Source organism: Grammomys surdaster, unplaced genomic scaffold (genome assembly GCF_004785775.1).
Source record: "Grammomys surdaster isolate TR1022 unplaced genomic scaffold, NIH_TR_1.0 264, whole genome shotgun sequence".
In the NCBI taxonomy this organism is placed as follows: domain Eukaryota; kingdom Metazoa; phylum Chordata; class Mammalia; order Rodentia; family Muridae; genus Grammomys; species Grammomys surdaster.
In genome coordinates, this window is record NW_021604705.1 from 4,855,261 (window position 1) to 4,882,437 (window position 27,177).

General features: G+C 36.0%; 1 protein-coding gene across 1 annotated transcript in view; it reads left to right on the top strand.

Moving 5' to 3' along the window:
- The window catches only part of Sema3d (semaphorin 3D), a 187,857-nt gene that overhangs the window by 89,753 nt on the left and 70,927 nt on the right, over positions 1 to 27,177 (top strand). Inside the window, exons 4-5 of the mRNA XM_028776078.1 lie at positions 13,305 to 13,367; positions 22,181 to 22,300. Of these exons, the coding sequence (XP_028631911.1) occupies positions 13,305 to 13,367; positions 22,181 to 22,300 (183 nt within the window). The remainder of the gene's footprint in view (positions 1 to 13,304; positions 13,368 to 22,180; positions 22,301 to 27,177) is intronic.

Here is a 27,177-nt window from a genome sequence, read left to right on the forward strand (position 1 = left end):
CTTAAAAAAATTTTTTTCTTGGTTTTTTCAAGACAGTGTTTCTCTGTATAGCCCTGGCTGTCCTGGAATTCATTCTGTAGACCAGGCTGGCCTGGAACTCAGAAATCCACTTGCCTCTGCTTCCCAAGTGCTGGAATTAAAAAGGCATGCGCCACCACTGCCTTGGAAAAATTGTAAATTTCTGTATTTTTTTAGTTTTCAAAATTAATAACCAATTTATGTATTGGTTTTAATTATGAAGCATTCAACTAAGAATCAAAGAACCATAAATACTATAAATATGTGTGGTATGTGCTGGGTAAGGCGGCCTTGTCTTATTCTTATTTATTTATTAATTAATTTATTTATTATTCACATGAGTGGTCTGAGTGCATGTACACCTGCATGCCAGATGATGGCATCTGATCCCAATAGAGATGATTGTGAGCCACCATGTGTTTGCTGGGAACTAAACTCGGGACTTCTGGAGAAGCAGACAGTGCTCTTAACCACTGAGCCATCTCTCTAGGCTCACCTTGTCTTGTTTTTAGAAAACTGTCACACAGTTTTGGATTTTTATTCTACAGTTGTGGTAGGTGATCTGGCAGTCCAGGCTCTTGTGCCCAAGCGCCTGGTGGAAACAGTTGCTTACTTTGTGACTATAATGAAGACAGAAAAATGAGGAAGCGAACATCAGGCTCTCTAACACTAATCGGTATTTTCCAACCTTGAATTTGTGAGCTAGGGTCTTATTATGCAGTTCAAGCTGACTTTGAGCTCACTATGTAATCCTAATCAAGTTTCACAATCTCCAATAATGTCCTCGACTTGAGGATATAGCCTGTGGATGCTGTGTATGGATCTGAAGTATGGTGTAGGATGAAAAATGAAAGCAAAGTTACAAACTATACTTATATATTCTAGTAATACTATGACTTAATAGTAGAGTCCAGAATCTGGTGGCCAAGGAGATGATATTACCACCTGCTCAGTGATTTTCTGAGGTCCCACTTTATTCTGTCTCTGTCAGATATTCTTGTTGTCAACAATATCCTCAGGTTTGTGCAACAGGACTTTAACAATACAAAAGTTTCACAGACAAATCGTTACAGGAATAAAGATGATAACGGTTTATAAATGACTAAACTCTGAATATTTTTCTGTTATATTAAATAGGACATTTTATGTTATATATTAAAATAGGACATTTTTTCATTTCTTAAAATCAACGAGCCTCTGGTCTTAACATGAAGAATGCTATATTAGAGTATGAAATTTAGGTTTGATATAAATATTTACCATAAACACCAACTTCATTAATTCAAGTTAAGGATATAAAACATAGAAGTTATAAAACAAGTAAAAAATATTTGAATATCTAAAATGAAGAGACAGATCACATATCACAGGAGCAATACAAAGAAGAGGAAAAAAATCCTGTCATGCTTTGATTTGAACTAATTCAATATAGATGAGAGATTTTTGAAATAATGGAAATTGGTTAATTGTAAGTGGTTCACATTTGAAATTGGATCTTGATAAGTATTGCTTTCTTTTGTCCAGTTAGGATAGGGGAAAACATGTTTTAGAAGTAAAGCAGCAAATGATCTTGTCTCTTTCATTAATAGACCTCTTATATTATAGTAAGAGAGCTGAGATTTCCTTCCCAAGGTGTTAACAGCCTATACCATCTTTGCAGTTAGAAAGTACAAGGAAGAGCTTCAGGTGTATTTGAGAGAACTGGTTAACCATACACATGCAGTTCACTCATCTTTGGTAAAAGATACAGTAAAACCATGTTCAGCATAGACATAATAATAATGACTATTGACATTTTAAAATAGACCTTAAGAAACTGTGGTTTCCAAACAATTCTAAAGTACATTATCTGTTATTTTGCAAATGAGCCCTGTCTTCCTCAGTCAATTTTAACTTGTACTAGAATGATTCATCAGAAGCTGGATCTGTGTATAAACATCAGGCGGAATATACAAATCTAATTCTTTTGCTTCATTTCACCTCTATTTTTATATCATTGTGGCTGACAGTAAACTGAAATATCTAAAATACTCTGTCTAGTTATATAACTTGATCATATTTCTATAATGATTTTTTATGATTTTTTTCCATCTGAAGATGTTACTTATTTTGGAATCAGTTCAAGCATGCATGGATAGACTGAGTCTTAATCTAGAAGTTGCTAAGTGTCAAGGAAGTGTTTATTTTACTGACCCTACTGTAGATTCTACTTCCTGCCTCCTGGCCTTGTTAGAAAGTTAGAGCTGACTTTCCATCTTAGGTACTTTTGTTTAAATTATGAGACTTGGGCATTTCCTCTTCGTGAAGTTATTTCCTTTATAGTTGTCTGCATGATAGTGACTGCATTGCTCCAGTGCAGTGTGAAGTATCACTGTGAGATAGATTTTTCTACAGCAAAGCTTCCACTTTTAGAGTCTCCAGTTGATTTTCTAGAACTAGACCTTAGATCACCTCATTGAAAACCCCATAGACAAGACTTATTTATTGTTTATTTTAAAGTGTGTGTTTGTTTGTGTGTGTGTGTGTGTGTGTGTGTGTGTGTGTCTGTCTGTCTGTCTGTCTGTCCCTGTGTGTCTTTGGGGGCATGTGCTTGTGAGTCCAGGTGCCAATAGTCAGAAGAGTCAGATCGCCTGGAACTGGAGTTAGGGCCAGTTGTAGATTGCTGGACATGGGTACTGGGAATTCAAAGGGTTACTCTGAAGAAGCAATAGGTACTCTTAATAGCTGAACTATATATCCATCCTAAACTTACAGCGTACTTCCCTCTCAGGGAAAAGAACCCTCATCTCCCATGTCATATGTGGAACCGTTCAACATTAAAATGAAATATCACTTTCCCTAATTTGTTAAGTTGAAGGTTAGTTTTATTTGACTTTAAGAGAAAACAACAAGGCACTCAAGTGGTACATCTTAGCAGCTGTCAGGAGGAGATGAAAATCAGGGAGAACAAAGTTAATACCTTTTCAATTAGGGTCTCAGAAGGACAACATGTTCAGGAGTGGAGGATGGAAGACAGTTGTATGGAAATTTGGCTAGGGAAAACACTTGCTGAGAATGAGTGATAAAGTTTTGGGATAAGCATGCATAGGTTATTGGAAAGAAATAGAGAAAGGGAAAAAGTGGGGATATACTAGATCAGAAGATCTGTAAGCTACTTGTCACATTACTCTTTAGATCATGGATTCTGTCTATTCAATGGGAAGCCTTTTAGCATGGCTCTGGTTGTTCCCATGGCAATCCTCATATGTCTGAGCATACTCTAGATGTGTAGGCTAACACCAATTTTGCCATTAAGCATGTCCACTGATTGCACTGTTACTTATTATCCTCTTGCTTTTGACATTAACTCAAAGGAAAGGTGGAAAACAAGAATTTTTGCATGATCCCTAAGGCCCTTACCCTAACAAGCTCTCAAGGGGGTCTTGTAACACTAAGAGTGAGTTTGCTTGGACAAAAACAAATTCCTCAAGGAGAAACAGCAAATCTTGAACTCCAGTTTCCATACCAATTATTGTTGGACATAAAAAGAACAATACTCTAAAGAATTTTGCTTATAAAATTTGAAGATGTTTGCATCTTTGGATATACTTCACTTCAAATTTTGCCTCAGAGGAAATTTTTCTTTGATCATCAAATTATACTAACTAACCCATAAAATAAAATCTCAAAAGAATGCTGCTTTAACTCCAAAATGTCATGGAAGAGCTACTTCATATCATTCATAAAGTTTACCCATTGGAATATCATGGCTAAGAAAATACTAATATCTTTGCTATTACCCTGTGAGATATTAATAAAATCCACCAAACACATTTTTGTTTTGTGTCTTGTTTCTTATGATTTTTTAGTATTATTTTTGTTGGATTACAGCAAAACTGTAATTGAGATATAGTACATTCATTGAATCATTTTAAACAACCTCCAGAATTAAATTATAGGTTGCTTTTATTTTGAAATAATGCCTAATCATCTTTATTCCTTTATTCAGTTCATTTATTTTTTTATTCCTTTATCCAGTTCATTTATTTTTTCTCTTGAAGCTGAGGTTTTAAAATTAAACATATGTAAAATGATTGGTTAATCGAGGTTTTAGTAATACACAGTGAATTGCCCCTTGTCCCTTTTAGGTAAGATAAGGTATTAAACTAATTTAAAAACAGCAAAAAGAAGAAAGAGAAGGAGAAGAAAAGAAAAAGAGAAAGGAAGAGGAAGAAGAGGGAGAGGAAGAAGAAGAGAATGAGGAAGAGGAGGAGCAGGAGGAAAAGAAGGAGGAAGAGGAGGGAAGAGGCTTAATATAAAAGGATTATCAAGGATTAAATTTAAGTAAGAGACTCATAGCCTTGAAATTAAGCTGATCGGGTGATGGGAACTATGGAATCTATTATAGACATGCCTACAAGCAAGCTGGGGGTTGGGTGGACTGTGTGTTTTGACAGAGATGCAGCAGCAGCCTGGAAACTTAGTGTATTTATCATATACAGCTGAACAATGGCAGGGTGTCCAATCTCAGTGGTAGTCTCTGTAGGTGGAGCAGTCTCAGGTTGCAGTCTTATATGAGGATGAAACTGTGGATGATATTTTCTGTATACAATCTCCACATCAGGACTCTGACCAAGGAAAGATCCTGCTATTCCATGGGTCTGAGACTTTACAGTCCTTGAAATATCACAAATCATGTCAAAAATGCACATTCACTCATGATATCAGCTGCTCCAAAGTCATTGATATTTTGATTTTAGTGGCAGCCCAGTGCTTAAAATATATTCACTGCTAAAAGTGTAAGATTAATGTGAACCTAAACATCTTCTATTCACAAAGGGTGTTCTAACTACTTAGCAGTTCATAGAGTTGAAAGAAAGTTGAATCTGGTTGATTTTGATATATGATGGTTTTTATTTATTTGAAAGATTTTAAAAAATAAACATTATTTAAAAAATTGACAGATAAGAATGTCTATTAAGAAGTTTTTAATAAAGATTATGAAACTTTTTGAAATTAAATGGAAGGAAATGAAAGCCTTTTGGGAATGCATGCCCAAGAGTAATTGGGCCATAAGTGAAACATTATCAAACCATTAGTATATTTCTTAAAATTTATTTTATTTTTCTAGTGTACATCTCTCTTTCTTGCAAAATAGATTTCTGATGACTTACTACTGTATTCTTCTAGTCTTTTGGATGCTGCAGATATCATAGAGACTAAATAGGTCAGGCTCCCTGTTTTCATAGTGCATCCTATTATAGAAGAAAATTGTTGACGAAGAAAAAAGAAACAAATAGTTTTAAATTGTTATATTGTTTTGAATTGTGGTAGTCCTGGGAAGCTACTTATACTAGTTATGAGAAAAGGTTTCCTTGGAAGATGTTAGGAGACTGACAGCTGTCCATGTCACAGTCGTCCATAAGAGGTTAAACATGCAGAAGTAGGACAAGCTCACCCTGCATCAAACTTGTGAACTGAAGGGATTTCTTGAAATCCCTGTAGCTTTGCTTTTACACACAGTTGAAATGAAAACAAAAAAGAATTGAGTAGTCAGACTTTTCGTCTATAACATTTGCTACCCATGGTCATTGTAATCATTCAAGTTTTACCTTTGAAAGTGTCCTCATTTTGCTTTTCAATGTTTATGAACTCAAGTCTACCTCAGCCTCTCCTCAGAACCCAGAGTGGCCATTGTTCTATAGGCTGCTCAAATCCTCTACCAGGATCTAATTAGCTGAACATTTCCCAACTTTGTTACAATCAATCATACATTTGCCTCCTGACCTTTGATAGAAACGCCTGCTGTCTGTGAGCTTCTGGATTTTTGTCTCTAATTAGGTTTTATGAACACATTGCAACTTCCTCTTTGGTGTCCTATTCAGTTTTTTGTCATCTCTGAAGTAGGCCAAAGGGCGTTTGACAAACCTTGCTTGCTAACATGAGTCAATTAAATTCCCTTTTAAAGATGAAACAAGGAGCAGATATAATTAGGATTTCCTTAGGATGTTGTCATAAGGACTTATCATTATTTTAATGTTTCCATAATTTTCCTAACATTAGCTACTTAAAAATAGAGTGACATTTTCACCTTAATAAACAACAACTGTAAGTGAATTATATGAGTTGTAAATAAAGAATAATAATAAATCTCCTAGTTTATGAGTGAAGCAATAATTATTGGGATATCACAATATTGTATTTGTAAGTTTCTTAATTAAATTTCTACAAAATGAAGACAAATGCTCAAAAAAGTCAAAACTAGAACTACTGTTTTGAATTTGTTTTGATCTTCTATTTGAACAGAAAGAAATTAAAGTATATTTATTTGTAGATAATTGACAATCTGCAAAAGTGACCCTAAATAGTCCACTGAGAAACTCCTACAGCTGATATGCAGTTTCGTTGATGTGCCTGGATATAAAATTAACTCATAAAACCCAGTCGTTTTCTTTCTTACAAATGACAAGTAAAGAAGAATCAAGGAAACAACACTTTCACAATACCCTCAAAATATAAAATATCTTGCGGTAACATTAATCAAGAAACTGAAAGACTCTTATGATAAAAGCTTTAAGATATTGAAGAAAGAAATGGAGGATTTCAGAACATACAAATATTGTCCATGTTCATGTTTAGTAGGATTTTTTCTTTTAATATTCCAACCAGTTTCCCCTCCTTCTAATCATCCTAGATCACCCCCCACAGCAATTTTCTTCTCCTACAGATCTATTTCTCCTCTGTCTCTGCTTCAGAAAAGAGGAGGTCTCTAAGAGACAGAAACCAGACAGGACAAAACAAGATACAGTAAGACAAGGTGAAAGCCCTCATATCAACATTGGATAAGGCAACCCAATAGGAGGGAGAGTCCTGAGAGCAGGGAAAAGAGTCACAGATACACCCAAGATACTTCGCCCAAGATATTATTTTAAAATCACATTTATACAACTAGACCATAGGTCATATTTTTTAACTCATGCAGTGAAATTATTATTAGGTCTCTTTTAAACAGTATTTTATGGCTTATGAGTGGATATAAGGAAGTACTGAAGATAATTTTTATTTAATAAAAATCGTCTTTATTAATGTTGGCAATCTATTTACATAAATGTAAAATTAAAACTATACAAATATTTTACATATCATTGTTTGATCCTTTAGATAGCATTAAATAATATGAAAATGTTAAATTAGGAAATATTGTAAAGGCTATATTGATATCATAACATAAGATGGTTGAGACAGTAGGTTTTAGAATCTGGGTACTCATTTATATTTGTTTTAAAATGTTGACTTCCAATCAAGAAACTTTATAAACTTACTTACTTCTGTTTGCCAGTTTTCTGTTACCAAATTGTGTATAAGAATTATCACTCATATTTAAGCCAATTTCCAAATCCCAGTTGTTCGGTGGTGGCTCTACCAGTCATTGACTTTAGAAGATTATCCAGACATATCTAAAGTCTCATGAACTATCTCTGATTTTTGTCTATCTTGCTTTTAGAAAAAGAATCAGATATACATTTGCAATCAGTGACATAAAAAATATCTACAGTTCCAAAGACCATTGAAAAAAATGATAGCTGTAAATAGCCTGTTCATAATGCAAGTCACATTTATCTGTGGGAAGGCTCCAGGACAGTCAAGCTATGGAAATAATGCTAACTATAACACTCGTTCCCATATAAGTCTGTGCTAAGTGAGAGGAAATATCTGCCAGTGACTTTCTATGAGAGCCACCAATTTGTAAAACAGATGTGTGTGCTTTGTTTTAGCCTGCTTACTAAGAACATTAGCAGGAAGAATACTGTTAGCCAGTGTTTCAAAGTCATTCATATTATTTAATTGTTGTAGAAAATATTTAATCTCATTTTGGGGTTTCTACCCTGCCTTTGATCATTTAGTTTCTAGATAAAAGACACACAACTTTTACTATTTACAATAAGTCTTAAACAGCTCAAGAGTTGGTCAAATAGCTACCCTCTGTGCTATTAGAATCTACTTTCCTATTGATAACTCTGAGTTATTACTTACTAAGTTTCGTTTGGGCTGCTCTTACCTCCAATTGGCCAACCATCAGATCATGTTTTCTTGACTTCTAACTCATGGAGTCTTTCCTTTTCTCCTCACCTTCTTATCCTGACCCTGGTTTTCCTCCATCTCAAAGCTCAAGACGCCTAAAACCTTCCTTTGTATCTTCTGCCCAGCTATTGGCTGTCTGCATCTTTACTCATTAATCAGAAATAACTTGAAGACAAGGTCACATGGCAACAATTGGGTCTACCTACAGACTCTCTCTTCTCTGGTGCAGCCAAGCCATGTAGGTCTGGCACTTAGTGTTACAATACATAGCAAAAAACCAAACCTCAACACTTAATGATAAGAGAACTGGCCAAATTTTACAGATAATATGCTACTGTATCTCTAAATGTAACTCTATTACAATATAAAAACTATACATATTCACTGAAGTAGTTATTTGATCTAAGATTCTCACTGTATGAAATATATAATATTCCCTTCCTCCCGCCCGCCCCCGCCCGCCCGCCCCCCCCCTCCCCCACCCTCCCCTCCCCCCATCTCTGTCTCTGTCTCTGTTTCTCTCTCTCTCCCTCTCTGACTTTTGGACTCAAATTCCCTATGCATTTTGTCCTGCTGCCTCCATATCATAAAAAGGGAGTTACATGTATAAACTACCATTTCACATTTCATGCTTTGTGTATGGCTGGAGATAGAACCCATGATTTCATAAAATGTACAAACACACACACACAGACATGTACACCCACACCCACACATACACACCCACAGAGATGCACATATATACCCATATATTTAAACTAAAAAGTATGGATATTAGAGTCCTAGTTTATGTATATGTGCATGCCTTTATGCATTAAATGTCACTTCAAATAATTATTGAGATACAAAATTGTTACCTAACCATATTTTTGCTATCACTATATAAATATGCATGTTAAGTGTATATACTATTAGGGTATATATGTAAGTACCTTTCTGTTATCATGTTTTATATAAATTGGATTAAGATTATCTCTGTTTTTTAAATTATTTAGTAATTACCACTCACACAAAGCAGGTGTGGTGGCAGAAAACTGTAAATCCAAGCATGTGCGAGTTAGGAACAAGAGTAGCAGGAGTTAAAGATACTCCTTTCATAAATGCAGGTTTGAGTTAGAAAATTTAAAAAATATAAACATTTGATTCTAATAGCTACAAGATGAATAAAAGAAAATCTCACTTCAAACCACAGGTAAGATGCATCTCTGAAATATTGCCATAATGCAATTTTTTCTTCTAAGAATATTTAGGGTTCAAAAGGCAATCAAATTTCTCATATACTTATTTGTTATACATTTTAAAGTATTTTTTGTTAAAATAATTCTGTTTGTGAAACCAATGTTGCCAACATCATTTTGCAAAAATAAGCCAATACATACTCTAAGTAGATCCTTATTTTGAAGAGTAGATTACTACTTTAAGAAAAAAATGTCATTTTTGTGTCATCATACAAATAAGTCCAGGGCACCTTCTATTTTTATCAAATCCTAAACAATGTGGGATAGAAGGTGGATGAAGAAAGGAACGTTTACTGAAACGCTGCTATGTACACAGAGATTAGAGGACTTATATAAAAATGGTTTCTGTGATTCAACAAATTACAAGTACTTACATGACATAACTACAGGTCAAAAAACAACTCTTTAAAGTTGTAATTAGGTTCATTACATCACCAACTACGATGAAACAAAACGATTTATAATTGTATGATTCATGTGTTCTAACCAAAAATGTGTAATAAGGGTATTAAAACAAGTTTTAGAGATTTATGTGTATTGCAGAAGCAAAAAAAAAAAATGTGATTGTGCAAGACTAAAACAGTACATTAGAAATGAGACTATCAGGAGCACCTATTTGAAACAATCACTCAAAGAAGGGATGAAGAAAGACAGATCACCTGGAGCACTCCTTAATTCTCCCTTGGTTTAGTGGCTTCCTGAATACTTTCTTCTCACCTTTGTCTCTCATGGAAATGGAGTGATTAGGTTTGTAGACCTGTCCTCCTGGCTAAATGTGATCACTTTAGTCTAGTACTTTGCCTGACATGGACAAGGCCTTCATACGTGTACATCCAGTGTACAAACCAAAGAGCAACTACTCCATAGTAGCATTTAAACTTTCATTAAGAGCAAACAGAGACTAAGCAGGTTACTTTAGCATTTTGCCATTCTTGAATAATTTTTATTGATTTAGACCTAACAATGTTTTTAATTCACTTTGAAGATGTACTTTAATTCAAGCTTGATAAACACATCCATTCCATTTACTGGTTGGATAAGGAAAAATAGACTTTCCTGATGATCTTTGTGCTCTTTGAAACTCATGAAAATATGAAAATATAAAACATATATATTTGCCTTTCTTTCTACTATAGTATTAACATCACCATGCTGAACAAAACTATAAATATTTGTAATTATTTTTCCTGAAACATCAATAAATCTAAATATTACAGAAACAAAAATAAGTAAACTTTGATTTATTGAAATGACTCAAAAAAATGTTAGTCTAAACTAATAACCAAATAAGAGTCAAGAGTCTTAAATCAGATCATGGGTACATAATTCTATGAGCCCTGTGATATGATGTTAACCTTTGAAAAAATTCTTATCTTTACGAAATAACATATAATATTTCTGTTCTTCCTTGGCTTTGTTTGTTTGTCTGTTTTAACAATGTCTTTTCATATAGTCATGGCCAGACTCCAGCTCACTATATAGACCTTAAAATAGTCTTGAACTCACAAATACCAGGCTACTTATGTCTCCTAAGTGCTGGAGTTAAAGGTGTGAAACATCATGCTGGCTAGAATATTTCTACTTTACAATATGAAAAAGTTTAAGCAACCAGTGCATAACAATGTGAGTATCACTAATAAAATTGAGATAAGGGGAAGTTGGCAATGAAACTGGAATGAAGAAAAAATAGTTCATAACCTGAGTTCATTAACATGAAGGTAAAACAAATATCTAAAAAGTCAAGGTATTACTTTTAAAGGAAAAAAATATTTAGTATAATGTTTTTCTACTAATTATTAAAACAAAAAGGAATTTAAATAAGGGTATCAAATTGCTTGCTAGCTCTAGTGTTTTATTTCTAACAATTTGTTCATGTACTTAGAATGTCCTAGTTCACTGGTTTTGATAGTTTATTGCTTATTTGTTCTCACATGTTATACTTTATGTGTCTATTTTCACTAAGATATCACATACTTCTTTTAAATTGTGCAATTAAAAACAGGAAAACAGCTTATCATCCTCACAATTTAGAAAAACCCACATATCTCTCTAATTGTCATCTTCAATAAAATATCTATCTATCTATCTATCTATCTATCTATCTACATCATCTATCCATTTATCATATTTTTCTCTCTTCTCCCACCCATCTTCCGTCTTTCTGTTCTTCTATTATACTCCCATTCATCCTCCCTCCCTCTCTTCTGTTTTTCCTTCTTACCTTCCTTTCTTCCTTCTCTTTATCTTCTAACTCCATTTCTTACCCTCACCCTCTTTTCTTTTAATGATATTTGGAAACTGTCTGACGTAGCCAAGGCTGGTCTCAAACTCACTACCCTCTTATGTGGAGCTCCTTGGTGTTGAGATTATAGCACGTAGCAACATGCCTGACATGACAACCTTTTTTTATTTTTCAGACAAAAATCTAACTGTTTTGATTTCATGTTACTTGTTTTTATTTTATCCTCAAAGAGTCATGATTGTATAATTTGGTGCCACTATTGACAGGATAATTTATTACTAAGCTCCTTTCATATTTCTTTTCATGGCTTTTGTTCACTGATATTTATTTGATTACTGACTATTGGCTAAAATTTTATTAAAGGAAAATGGGATAGTCTTAAAGCATTTCTGAGTAAGTGGTAGTGCTGGACTTTTGTTGTGACTCATTCATCAGAGTGAGCTTATCACCTGAGCACATCGTTGGCTGGCCACTGTGCTCCATACCCTATTCCTTTGTAGAGTACAGAAATGGTCTCTAAATACAAAAGAATTACATGTTTTGAAATTTCTATAACATGATTGCATGTATGCATTAAGAAAAGGGTATGGGTGCCCTCTTCTGTTTTTCTTGACTCAGAAATATTATATCCCATATCTCACTATGAAGATCATATCATAAAACACTGGTAGCCTCTAAATATTTCATATATTTCAGATTTAACCAGATTCTTTCACCATAATTCCATAAAGCACATTTTTCCTTCAGCTATTACAATATTTAATGCAGATATCATTTTTAAACATAATAAAAGTCTTTGGACACGAGTGGGATGGATGTTATCCTACACCCACAGTGCATGCTTGCTTGTACTTTCTTGACACAGCCAACAGAGAATGTCTGTTTCTGTAAGTTACAACAAATTACCATAACTGTTTCAATCCTGCATTGCAAACCTGTCCAGACAGAATACTAAGACTCTGTTTTTTTTTTTTTTAAAAAAAAAAGGAAAGCAGATAATCAAAAAAACTTGATAAATAGCAACAACATAAAATGTTTTCTGAAACACAAGTGCTTCCAACCAAAGACAAAAATGGAGGGTCTCCTTCACCTCAGCCCTTTACCCAAACTACATTTGCTGCATAATGGTTAAGACTCTCAACAAATTTGGTTCAAATTATCATGAGCTTGTTTTGTGCTTTTAAGTCTTACTTAATGGCTGTGATAAAGCTTTCTGATATGAAAATGAAGAAAGGAAGAACAGCTTTTTTTGTAGAGATTTTGTGATATTTAAGTAAGGTATGTTACTAAAATATTTAGCTATTTGTCAGATGTGTCTGAGCTTTATGTATGTTAAACATGATGAATAAACAGACTTAGTCCTTGGCTTAGACTTTACACTCTGTTCAAGAGACCTGTTTCCACTACCTCACCATGCTTGTCTACCATGCACCTCCACTTGGAGGAACTCAGAAACTCATAGTGAATAGAAAAATTGCCATTCTGAAGTTCTGTTGATATCACAGTAAGAGCACGTAGCCTTCTGAAGATAACTAATTTGTTGTTATATACATTAAAATCAAGAAAGGTTATAAAAATGGAAGGCCCTTCATGCCTTTTTATTTAGAAAGTTTTCAGAGAGTTTTGGAAATATTTATGTCTGGATTCCAAAGCCATGGTCAACGACTACTCTTCTGTATCTTTCATTCTCCTTTCTAATCAGAATTAGATGCTTTAAAAACACCTATTCTTATTTACCTTTACAGATTTATTGGCCTGCTGCAAAGGAGCGAGTGGAATTATGTAAATTAGCTGGAAAAGACGCCAACGTAAGTGTCCAACATTGAAATTACCTCCTCAAATTAGATAGTGATAGTGCAGTAAATATTTATATTCATTTCTATTGAATTAATAGCATTAGTAACCTACTTCTACTATGAAACTGATATTTTCCGTAAAGATTATTATGCTAAACAGGGGATGGTAATGGGAACCTGTAACTCAAAATTTGAAAGTAGAGGCAGGAAAATCAGGTGTTCAAGGCTAGCTTCTGCAATGTACTGAGTACGAGGGTAATCTGAACTATGTAAAAACCTGCTGCAAAAATTCAGAAAAAGCAACAAAAAAAAGATTAAATGGTATAAAATATCTCTACTTTACAAAAAGTAACACAATATATCCACAACACTCCAAAAATGGAGAAACAACTTACTCTACCATATTAATTCTAAATATTGTTGTTTTCTTCAGAAAAGTAGATTAGAAGCAAATCAAAATGTTTGAAAATAAATCACCAGGAAAAAATATATTTCTCTGAATGTCTAGTTGCCATTTGTGGACATTTATTTGGATTTTATAAAACAATGTAAATTATCACTTATCATCATAAATTTGCAGCTTTCATTTCCTTTCCGTTGGATTTATAGCATGAATGGGACTTCTTCTAAGTTGTGACACAGAAATGGCAAGAACAGTATGAAGATGAAAGGTACAGGATTTGGGCTTAAGAATCAGAAGCAACTACTCCAAACATAAGTAATTGCACAGAATTACTAATAAATATACACACATGGTCTTAACAAAAAATTCTGAGAGAATGGTAGCTCTCACTATTACAATACCATCACTATGGAGTCTCAGAAAGAAGGATTGCCACACGTTAAAGGCCAACCTGAGGTAGACAATGCTCTCCTTTCTCAGAAAATGAAACAAATTCAGGTTTAGACTGACATATAAACCATTGCAGGTCCTCAGTCAGGTAGACTGAACTGTTTGTGTTTGATGAGTCCTCTCTGGATGATGCTTGGAGTAAGTGGGTAGTACTGCAGGCTTCTCAATTGCATTGTCAGTTTTGTCTGCAGCAGGACTGAACCCTGATATGCCTTTCACTGTCTCCTTCCGCATCCACATATTCTCATCAGGCCAGGTATTCTGTGTTGAGCCCTAACTTCTTGCACTGTATTGATGGAGATAAATATTACTTGTGAGTAATTTTCTGAACTTCACTCAAGATGATCAGAAGTCCCAATCTTGGGTCAAAATGTGAACATCGCCTGGCTTCTTTTGCAGTATCCTCTAACAGCAATAATGCTGAGAGTTAATCTGTGCCTTGTTTCATATATAATAATGATAGTATCCTTTATGTAAAAGCATAATTAGATTCAGAAGTAAAGATGATTAAAGTACATCCTTATAACACAAGATACCAGATGTGTTGAGAACCATAAAGAATAAGAGTCAGAATCAAATTGACTCACTCACTCATTTATTTATTTATTTATCCAATTAAAAGAGTAGAAAAGTTGGTGTTGCCTACAACTACAGCTACCTAGATCCTGGCAGTAGTGGGATTAGAAATTGACAGCTAGCCTGAGATTTTTTAGTGATACTCTATTCTATCTCAAGATAAAGAAGGCTAGAAATCCAGTCTACTAGCCGCACACTTGGCTAGCATGTATAGGACCTATATTTAATCTCACAGACTGTTAAAAATAAGATATAATAATAAAACAAAATTCCAGTGTCTGTATATGTATTACACATAACTAAAGCATAAATATGTCCACTAAAGCAATCACAGTCTGACCCACATGATCACTGTTTGATGTTAAGTGTCCAAATCACAACAATCCAAACAAAACAAAGTAAAAGCACAGTCATACCTCATTTTATATACCATTAGTGTTAAATGGCATCCTTTGAGGCATATTTAAGTTAACAAGAATGGGTTAGTAAATGCAATAGGAGACAGTTTTACATTGATTGTACTAGAAGAGAAGGAGATTATACTTTTCTGAAATATATTCCTCCTCTTCCTATGCCATGAATGGCTTTGCCCTGTTCAATATCTTCGTACTGAGCAGATGCCCTTGTATGAAAACACAAGCAATTTTTATTGAACTTGTGGGGATTAAATAACTTGACTATGACATATGACAGTTTTCAAAATAATTTGTCAAGTAGTAAGAGTGTAGTAGAACACTATGAATAATTTTATATTTGTCAATCATCTGTAATGAATGTTTGATAAAGAATAAAGAACGATGTTTCCAGTTTACTACAATAAACTAACATCAGTTTTCCCATGAGTTAGAGGAGGGATACCTAATGAATGCATAGTAAGAGTGATCTCCCTTTTGAATGTTCACTAGGTTACACAGTAACTTCATTGCTCCTCTTGTTCTGTTAGTTCTGGGGGTAATACCCTAAGCAGTATTCTATTTTAGAGTTGTTAACAACTACCAGTTTCATATTGGTTACCATTTTAAAGAACTACTTCTGATGTTTATAGTTATAATAACATTTAATCCTCAATCAATATCACATACCAGTCCAATAGTGAAGACAGAAACTGTATTTGAAAATCTGAATACAACCTCTATGCTGCCCTAACACTATAAAATATATGTGATCGGTCAAAAATCTATTTCTTTAATTCATTTCTGTACTAAATATAACTATAGAATTGATTCTTATTTTGAACAGTGTTGTATAGATTTTGACCAATGGAAACTGAGACACATCTGTGGTTTCATTGAATTCTTTTCTTGCCTCTACATGACCTCCTCTTTCCCTCCTTTCTAGTAATTTTTACCCAGTTCCAAAAAGATTGTTTGGGATTAACAAGTGTTTGGAAAGACTATTCATTTACACAAAGGTACTATATAACTGCAATACAGTGAATTATTTACTATAACAAAAGTTAACTAGTTAGGATGGGAAGGGAAGGGGAGGTGGAGAGGGAGGAAACCATTACACTCTCTTGAACAGCTATCCAGTTTAATCCAAAGAAGGGAAGCTTGGTAGGAAGAGAGATGGTAGTGTTTTGTTTTTATTTTGAACAAAGATGTGTAAAAGAACGACACTAAGACTAAGTATAGTCTTCTCTATAAATCTTGACTTAAAGTACTTAATGTAGGCAAAAGAAAGCAAAATGAAGTTAGAGTGAGCTATGTGTCAGTTTAACCACAAAGGTGCAAACCTTGACAGTAAGAGATTACAGGTAGAAAAGACATCTTATAAAATTCTACAGTTATATACTATCCTATATTTATTTTTTAGAAAGTGTAAAACTAAGTGAGTTTATTGTCAAAGCTCAGTAAGTTTTATGTGAGAAAATAAGGAACATCTTGCAGATATGTGCCTGTAATCACTAGCAGGGACAGTTAGTGACAGTGCAGTGGTGCATTCTTGTACTTTACTTATTTACTAAATTTCAGGATGAAATCACTGCATATACAGTCCCTTCTAACAGAGAGCCATAAGCCTATCCCATCTCATAAATGTTTTATGAGGCCATTTTCAAAAGCAGCTCTGCATTCCTCTACACATCATTTCATCAAGTTCTGTTGTTCACATCTCGGTACATATCCAGTATTTCCTGCTGCAAATCCTGCATGTGAGAATCCTGGCATACAAACATTGAGATCATCAACTACTGAGCAGTCTTTTACAAGTTAAGTAGTTAAAACTTCCTGTGGCCATGTACTGAAACTGACCTTAGATAAGTAGATGACACACTCTAAACACAAGCTCCTGGTTAGAATGTATGTTGTTCCATGCCCTGGCTATTAATGGATATAGCATACAGTGATATCCATTGTGCATGGAGGTGCAAAATAAATGTATTTATCTTTTGCTAACAAAAGGAAAAATATTAGCTTAAAATTCTTTAATTATACAAGTACTCAGTATTTTTTATAATTGTATGAGTAATTCTTCTAATACTTTCCTTAATAAATATTTGCACTGATATTTTTAAACAAAATTGTGTGCTTGGAATTTAATGTAGTTATTTTGTAGGAATTCATATGTGTGTGTATATATATATATATATATATATATATATGATATAAATATTCTAAGGCAAGGTGGAATCTGAGAAATACATCTGAGGAAGGATCACAAGAACCTAGATCAACACCAAGCACGGTAACCCATGTTTTTAATCTCCACACATGGGAGGTTGAGATAAGAGAGCCTGTAATTCAAGGTCAGCCTCAGTTACATGGCAAGTTCAAGGCCAGCTTGAGATACATAAAACTCAGTCTCAAATTTAAAAGAAAAAAAAAACACATGTCATAATATTATGCAAAGTATATTCTAGGACAAAAGCAGACCTTAAGGCCCTGGAGACACACTCAGTGACACATCATTTATGTATCATGCTCAAAGCCCTCCAGGCTTTGGGTTCAATTCTCAGCATTGCCAAAACAAAGCTAAACACATCTAGGGCTTCCAAGTTAATGAGTGTGTTCCCAAAGTTCATACAAAGGACACAACTTAGCTTCTGTGAATTGTCTGAGCTGCATATTAAGCTATGTTGTTTTAATTTGGACTCAAAGATTCAAAGTTATGTTTATCTTCTTGAATAGAAAACAAAATTTTAAATTCTCATTAGCTGACTTTAATGCAAATATTATTTTAGCTTTACATCTTTCTAATTCTTATGTATATGGATGCATATAAGATGCAAAATGTTAAAAGTTACAGTATTACTTGAGAGAATTACGAAGGTTCTATTAGGTTGGTGAGTTTGTCCAGGGGTTAGAAGTGATTCCTGACAAGCCCAAGGGAGAACCTAAATTCCTTCCCCAAAATGCAAATGATGAGAGGAAAGAGCAGAATCTCACAATCTGACCTCTGGCCGAAGCACATGCGCTGTGGTTCCAGGAATGCCCATGTTCACATCAGCACTCACAGGCATACATTACACATAGACAGCATGAAAGGGTAGAATAAATAAGGAATGATAGTAATTGTAATAGTTGATGCTTATTTATTGTTCACCACACACGCGCACGCGCACGCGCACACACCCTTGCCAGTTGGGACAGTTGGATTCGAGTGAAAAGAGAATCAGATGAGAAGAATAAAGAAATTAGGAGAAACTTAATCCTTTTCCAAACTATACCTTTTACATGCAGTGCCACTGTGAGCAACGGCTGACAAGCCAGCCAGTTCAGGGAAAGTTTAAAATGCTGCTTCTTAAAGTCATCATTCTTCATGCCCCAGAGAATTACCCACTATCAGTAGCCTAGCAAGTCACTGAGTGAATTAAACCAAGTTAATTATTGATCATATCATTAAACAAAACTTCGAAACTTTGTGCATAAAAAAGGAAGCAGCATATATTCTCTAAGATTTAAAAATGTGAAGACATGAATTAAAAGGTCATTGAAAAGTAAGGGTTGTTTGAATGTCTGCTCTGGGCAAAATATAAATCATAGATCTTATCATTTTATAATGCAATCACTGCTTTCTTTCCCTTTGGCAACCAATGCTGCTCCTTAGGGAACCGCCCTCTGTCAACACCACCCACAATCCTTCCACAAAGCAGGGATGACATTTTTGTGACCTGTAGCAGGTAATTCAGGACTCAGACATACTATATTCTATTTCATGTCAGCCTAGCAGGAAAATCAATCGTAAAATTAAAGTGACTCCTAGAAATGTTAACAACGTGGAATAGCTTAGATATAATTCTGTGGTTTTTGTTTTGTAATTATTAAAATATCACATATATGTCTAAAACTTTATGCTGACCCCTATTTGCCATTTTTATGAATGCTGCTTCGCATAGACCTATATCATTCAGATTTTATAATTTATACTTGGAGGGGGAAATTGTTTTATTTGTTTATTCAAGTATTTCTTTAAGATCCTTCAGATTTGCCAACTGACTTCTGAGATGAAATAGAGTATTTGATAGACCAATTAAATGACTGGCAGTAAGTGAACACCTGATCATTCTAGACATGCAACTTCTATCTCGCTCTGCCTCTGTTTCGTTGCTGGTGCAAAACAAAAGTTAAGAGAAATTCAACAAATATGCAGAAACAAAGTGAAGGATGGGGGATGTAGAAACCTCCTTTCTTAACCAAGATGTCATCTCTAAAATTCATTTGATAATTAAAATGTTTATATTTTTGTATTGAGTTTTCTCCAGTTACTTTGTCTCCATTTTTCATAACCATTAATGAGTACATTTTCCTATTACTTTATCCTCCCAAGTTAACCATCCTAGCACTGACTTACCAGGCATAAACCCCCACTGTTCTTTTTTTTTATAAGATTTTTTTCATATTTTAAAATGTATTTTTAATTAATTAACTTACTTGTATATGTACTTAAGGTCCCAAGACCCCCTACCACACACACATAGATTTCCCCCCCCCATTTCCAACACCCCCTTCTGTGTTGTCACCAACCATCTATCGAGCACATCAAGTCAAGGGAGGATTAGGCACACCCTCTCCCACTGAGGCCTGATGAAGTGGCCCAGCTAAGGGAATGGTATCCACAGGCAGGTAACAGATTCAGGGATAGCCACCACTTTAGCTGTTGGGGTTGCTCATGAAGACCAAGCTGCATTCTGCTACACATGTGCAGGGGACGTAGGTCCAGCCCATGTTCACTCTTTGTTCATGGTTCAGTCCCTGAGAGCTCTCACAGGTTCTGATTAGTTGACTCTTTTCATCTTTCTGTAGAGTACCTGTCCTCTTCTGGTCTCTCAGTCCTTCCCCCCAAACTCTTCCATAAGACTCCCCAAACTACATCTAATATTTGACTGTGGGTCTCTATATCTGTTTCCATTGGTTATTGAGCCTCTCAGAGGACCATTATGTTATGCTCCTGTCTGCAAGTATAACAGAATATCATTAATACTGACCAGGATTGGTTCTTGCCCATGGGGTGGGTCTCAATTTTGGCTAGTTATTGGTTGGCTGTCCCCTCTGTCTTTACTCTCTCTTTGTCCCTGCACATCTTGTAGGCAGGACACATTTTAGGTGAAGGTTTTGTGGGTGAGTTGCTGTCCTTATCCCTCATATAGGAATCTTGTCTGGCTACAGGAAATGACCAGTTCAGGATCCATATCCCCTACTGCTAGGAGTCTCAGCTAAGACACCCTGGGGTCTCCCTACAACCCCTCTGTCCCGGATCTTTGTATTTCCTAGAGATGCCCCTCCTCCAATTTCTGTTTTCTCTCCCCTGCTTTCACTACACCTGATGTGAATGTATGTGTACCTGCTTTTCTGTATGTATATTATGTGTGTGCAGTTTCCTGAGACAGGCAGCAGAGGATGTCAGACCACAAGGAGCTCGACTTATAGGAGGTTAGATTTCTATAGTAGTATAGAGGCAAAAACCAGCTGGGACTCTAACCTTCAACAGAAAGGACTGTGTTTATTAACACACAAAACAAAAGGCAATCTCTCTCCAGCAGAAATTGAGAGGTCTTACAGAAATAAAATCTGGTTGCAACGCTTATGTAGGGATGGGTGAGGGCCTTAAGAATGGGGGAATTGTTACAGCCTTAAGGGGCTATGTGTCTTTCCTGCAACCTCTCCTTCCTGAAATTATTTGCTTAAAACAGGACAGACTATCCATTCTGGGATAACAGTTAAGCAAGCTCAAGGTCATTGGTAACCTAATATGAATCATGATTCATACTGCCTGATTCATAGTGCCTCATGCTGGGTCATTCTGTTTGCTGTGAGCCACTAGATGTGGATTCTGGGAACATCTTCTGTATTTAGGATTTCTAACTGCCCATGAGTGATCATGGTTGACTGGTGAGGAGCTGATTGCTGGGCAGGCATGAAGAAACTGAACTTCTGAAGGTTCCTACTTCCTAATTGAATATTTGCCTGCCTTGTATACAAGATAAATGTCTAGAGTGGCCATGTGCATAAAAATTTCTCTGGGTCTGTGGGGTCATGAAGTGTTTCCATTTGGGCATGATATCGTATACCTCTAATTTCAGTACAGCAAAGGTTAAGGTTGAAGAGCTGTTCTGAACTTAAGGGCAGCCTTATTGAATTCCTGGCTGCTGTGACTATACTGTAAGATTATCTCTCTTAAATTAAAAAAAATAATAAATTGCTTCCCATAATTTTGTAGAGATAAATATTCACTTGCAGTAGCTAAACTTAACATAAATCTATAATGACATGAATGAATATTCTAAAAAAAATCCACAGAATTGCTACTTGCTAGTAATAGTAATAAAATTACACAAAATAATTGTAAAGATAGAGAAAATTTTAGATTTAACCACTTGTAAAACAAGAATGTGAGTTTTCAATATTTAACTGATATAAAAATGTTCATGTGAAAAATGAAAGAAAGAACTCCAGGAAATAATTAGATATGAAAGACTTCCTGGTAGTTAAAAAAAATAAAGCAGACTCTAAGATAGAGAAGCAGATGTAAGATGTACATGTTGGTCCAGTGTTTTGATTGGTGGTGCTTGGACAGTAGGTGTTGTAGACAATAGGACCTCTAGGCTCTGGGTTATATGTTTATATCACCGTAAGAGAGATAATGTGTTGTGTTGTAACTTATGTGGTTCTCAGGTTGCATATACCCAAGCAAACTCTGCCTCACTGAATACAGTTATATAGCTTTGTGTCCTAACACATCAATTAGCTACAAAATTATAACTTCAAGAAGTTTTCAAATCACTCCTTAAGCCACTGTTTCTTTATGTGCTTTTCTACTTTTTAAGTCAAGTGTTCAAAGTTTGTTCATAAATCTGACGGATTTTTCTTATTCTAGATGATTGATGCATCCTCAAACAAGAAGCACGAAGGATTATCTTTTTGTCATATGATAATGCTTCTCATTTTTTATCCTATAGACAGAATGTGCAAATTTCATCCGTGTGCTTCAACCCTATAATAAGACTCATGTTTACGTGTGTGGAACTGGAGCATTTCATCCACTGTGTGGATATATTGATCTTGGAGCCAACAAGGAGGTAATTAAACAATCGAAAATATAATTTATTGGAGTGCCTTACTACATGATGCCTATATCACAAAGTATAGACAATTGAATATAGAGAAAAAATACCTTAAGAGCTGTATAAGAATTCATCTTTCTAAATATTTTATACATTATTCATTAATACATTTTACTTATCTGGTGTTTTTGATTAAAACTTGTTTTAATGAGAGAAAATTGACAGTGTTTTAGACTCTACATATACCTTCATTTTTCCCTTTTAGTGATATCTGTATACACACATACAAATTTACATATATATTTGTAGGTTATGATGCTCTAAAATGACTTTATTTATATGATCTTATAATATAGCTAGATATTATAAAATTTTCATTTTGCCCTTTAATATTGACCTCATATATTTGTTAATAATTATGGATAGTCAGTAAAAAGAACTTGAATAGTTTTTTGACTCTGTGTAGACATTCACTCATATTGAAATCATTATGTTTTCTAGGTTAAGTTAATGGGGTAAAATTAAACGATGTATTAGTTAAGTCTAATTTATTACAGATTAGAAATATCTGGGCATTTCTAATGAATGAGAAACATTCAGATTTCAGAATTTTAACTAAAATTAATTTCTTAAGTGCTCTGTTTCCTAGACTGTCGTGTGCATTGCATGCATTCCCCTCCCCCACCCCGCTTTGGAACTTTACAAACACTGAGATTAGTTAGCACCATTGTAACTCCTAATATTTAGGTTAGTAGAAATGATTTTTGGTGGTCTGTTATAAACAGAACTATGAAATGAAGCAGGGCAGTATGAGTCTCAAGCCAGGGAAGAGGACCTCAGCTTTAGACATGTGCTCTATCTTGTCTTCGAAGACACAGTCCTCGTGTTTATGCATGTACTTTTTGTGTATAAGCATACACATTTGCAGTCTGTGTACTTGAGAGTAAGTTCTGGGGCTTATAAGACAAAGTTCATTTATGTCAATTAAACTGATTCATGCAGAGATCAAACCTACAACTGAGGCCAGAGAGATTTTCCTCTCTAACCAACTCCTCTAACCAGCCTAGACTCAACTGCTCGAAAATAAAGCAACCCAGATAGTTAAATTCTGAACCACTGGGAGATCTGGCAACGGAATCCATCATTCTCTGTTGCTGGTGTAATGTTCTTTGATGAAGGGCAATATATTACAGTAGCTCACAGCACAGGGTATAATTATAGGAGCACCCCACAGCTTGTGTGTATGTGTTTAGGCCTGAGGCTAAAGGCCAAACTCACAACTTGCCCAAGGAAGCAGTGTTCTCTAACTCTTAAAAGTCAAGCTGGCTAAAAGAGAATTTAGATGTAGCTAATTACTTAGCTTGGGACTTGTCAAGAAGGCCCAGGCAGTCCAATTTACACGTTTGCATAATAAGAGAATTATTAGAGCAAAGGTCTATTGAGACTCACACTTTCAGCTGGTCTGGAGAGCGGGCGGCCATTTCATCATGCATGGTTCACTGATTTTATGTATCATTAATTCCAAAAAAATTTCATTCTGGAAGTTTAGGAACCATTTCTGCTTCAAATAGATAAGCTATTTGAATGGGATAGTTGAAGGGATAGGCTGAAGGGAATGGGAAGAGGGGGTGCAGACTATATGCAGAGGGCCTGGGGAAGCCCCCATGGGGAGGTGCAAGGAGGAGCAGTCAGTGTGACTGGGACAGTGAAAGGAAGACAGAGATCTAAGATGAACCACAGGGACTTGGAAGGTGATGCTTGTTGTGTGTAGTTTTAAAACCACATTTTGCTGGGCCCATGGCAGCTCTACCAGCGCACTCCCCGCTCCATTTTGTTCCTCCCAGCTTAGCTGGATCAGCATCACCAGCACTGACCCAGCTTCTCTTTCCTGCTCTTTACCTTTGTTCCCGCTTGGCTCCATGATTGGTTACTGCCAGCCACAACCTGGACTCTCTCTCTCTACCCACCTTTGTTTCCGGAGGGATTGCATTACCAGCCCACTCCTGAGGCCCTAGAATCCAAGGATAAAGGACACACAGACAGCTTTATTATTTTAGAACTTGCCGGCTAGGCACCATTGCTGAGCACAGAATCTCCTGCACAGAAAGACACGCCCTCCTCAATTATTGCCATTTCTCTTCCTGCCCTAAACTTAGGGGTCTGTATAAGCTAGCCCTACCAACGTCCTTAGCCCTGCCTATATTGGAGGCTGCAGGTCCTAGCTGCTCTGAAACTTTATGACTGTTTCTTTCTTCTACTCTTTCAAAAGCCGTTTTCTCTTTCCCTGCATCTGTCTTTTTTTTTCCTGGGACCTGGAAGACCCACCTCTATCTTCTGCCCAGCAATTGGCTCCCGTCCTCTTTTTATAGACAAATGAAGAACCAATTGGAATGAGACTGTAGCTACGAACCTCCCACTATAGATGCTGTTTACTGAGATAAGACCAGTAACAGGTCTGTGGGGAAAGTAGGGAGTTAATAATTGTACATTCTACACTTGAACATAGTGCTTCAAATGGAACCTAATGTGAAGTAATAGTGACTGTCAACAGCTTCAGGTAACAGGTTTAAGAGTCAAGTTTGACTATTTACCAGTTCCAAGAAATTTTGTACACTGCAAAAACTTTGTAAGCTTTTGTTTATTCAGTAATATATGACGAAAACAAGAGCGATTGCATATAGTTATTTTAAGTATCAAATAACACAGTTATTTTTTTTAAATAATTTATTTATTTTTTCTCAAATCGTAATTCATTCACACAGGGGATATAAACACAGAAAGGCAGGACGTGGGGAAGGGAATGACACTGGAGTGTGGGTGTTCAGGGGGAATACAGATATCTTTCAGAACCGGGTATCGGCTGGGTGAAGGTTCAGGGGATAGGTCACTATGACTCAGCCTGACTCACTTGTCCTTATCTAAGTTGGTATTATCCGCCAAGGCTACCTATTTACAAGGTCTATGGCTACTCAGGCTTGTAAATTTCCACAAAAGCTGCCTGTTTACAATAGCTTATAGCCATCTGTTTCAATGAATAACACAGTTATTGACAGCATGATCACCAAACACTTGAACTCACAAAGACAGAGGCAGCAGACCTAGAACCTGCATGGCTCTGCACCAGATGGGACACTAGAGCTGAAAGGAAAAGTGGACACATACTCCATCCCTAATACAGAAGTTATCTCCAATTAAATAACCACTTGCGAATGAAAACTTAGTTTTCTCCAAGGCACTCTCACTGGGAAAACAAACTAGTCTCCAGGGTAGGCTGCATGCCAGCAGAGGCTGGCCAGCAGAAAATAAACTCAAAGGCATCTTTGGAGGTTCCTTGTCGCATATGTACCTTGTATACTCTTTTTACCCTATATGAACTTTGCATACATTATGGCTTCTAGTTTAGGTTTTTATGGGATTTCTGAGTGTGCAAATAAGTCAGTCTCTATTTCTTATTCTCTTTCTCGGACTCTTTTTCTTCCATTGGTTTGTTTTTCCCAATTTCAAAGTGTTAGTTTTTATTTTATCTTGTCTTGTTATTTTAATGTTTTATTTTAATTTATTTTATTATCCTTTAGTACCCTGTTTGTTTTCTAATGAGAAACATAAAGGGGATGGATCTGCATGGAAGGGTGGTGGAGAGGAACTAGGAGTAGAGGAGGGGAAAGCATAACCAGGATTTAGTGCTGATGTGGAAGTCAGGAAGTGCATACCGATAAGGGCCTGATATGGATGTCTCCTCAGAGGCCTTTAAGAGTCTGACATATTCAGAGGCAGATGCTCACAACTAGCCATTGAACTGATCATGAGGTTCTCAATGGAGGAGTTAGAGTGAGGACTGAAGGAGCTGAAAGGATTTACGGCACCATGAGGAGAGCAACAATACCAACCAACCACAGCCTGGGTCTAAACCACCAGCCTGGGAGCACTTAGGGAGGGATCCAGGGCTTCAGCTGAATATGTAAGAGTAGAGGGCCCTGCCACGCACAGGTGGAAGATGAGATCCTTGACCTCATGAAGGCTGGACGCCCCAGGGGGTGGGAATTTTGAGGGTGGGGAAATGGGAGTGGGGAGGGGTAGGTGGGGGTTACATCCACAGAGAAGGAGGAGGAGGGGTAAGGGGATGGGGGGTTCCCGGGTCGGTGGGGGATGGGGTAAGGGGATAACATATGAAATATAAATAAAATATCCAATAAAAAAAAAAACAGGATTTAGTGAGTAAGAAAAAAATCTATTTTCTCTAAAAAACAATGTTATTTAATACGTCTTGGCATATTTTAGTATTTACTCATTAGAGGTAAGAACATAGAAAGGTAATGTGACTAACCCCCCCCCACTCTACACACAAACACACACATCCACACTCACACCCACAAACACACACACACATTTATGCAATTTATGAAATAATGTTATCACATGTATTGATATAACTATATCATAGTATATATACATAAACATACATCGATGTTCTACAACATTGAGCACATTTTAGTGACTAGTTTCTAAGTGGGTTTGCTAAGCATGGCGGTACACACCTATGATCCCAGTAGTTGGGAGGTGGATGTAGGAGGATCAGAAGGCATCAAAGACAATAATGACTGCATAAGCAGTTCAAGTCACTCTGGGCTATGTAAGACTTAGCCTCAACTAAAAGCAAGCAATCAAACCAGCAAGGAAGGAAGGAAGGAAGGAAAGAAGGGAGGAAGAGAGGGAGGGAGGGAAGGAAGGAAGGAGGGAAGGAGGGAGGGAAGGAAAGAAGGGAGGGAGGGAAGGAAGGAGGGAGGGAAGGAGGAAAGGAGGGAAGGACGGAGAGAGGGAGGGAGAGAAGGAGGGAGGGAGGGAGGGAAGAAGGGAGAGAGGGAGGGAGAGAAGGAGGGAGGGAGAGGAGGGAG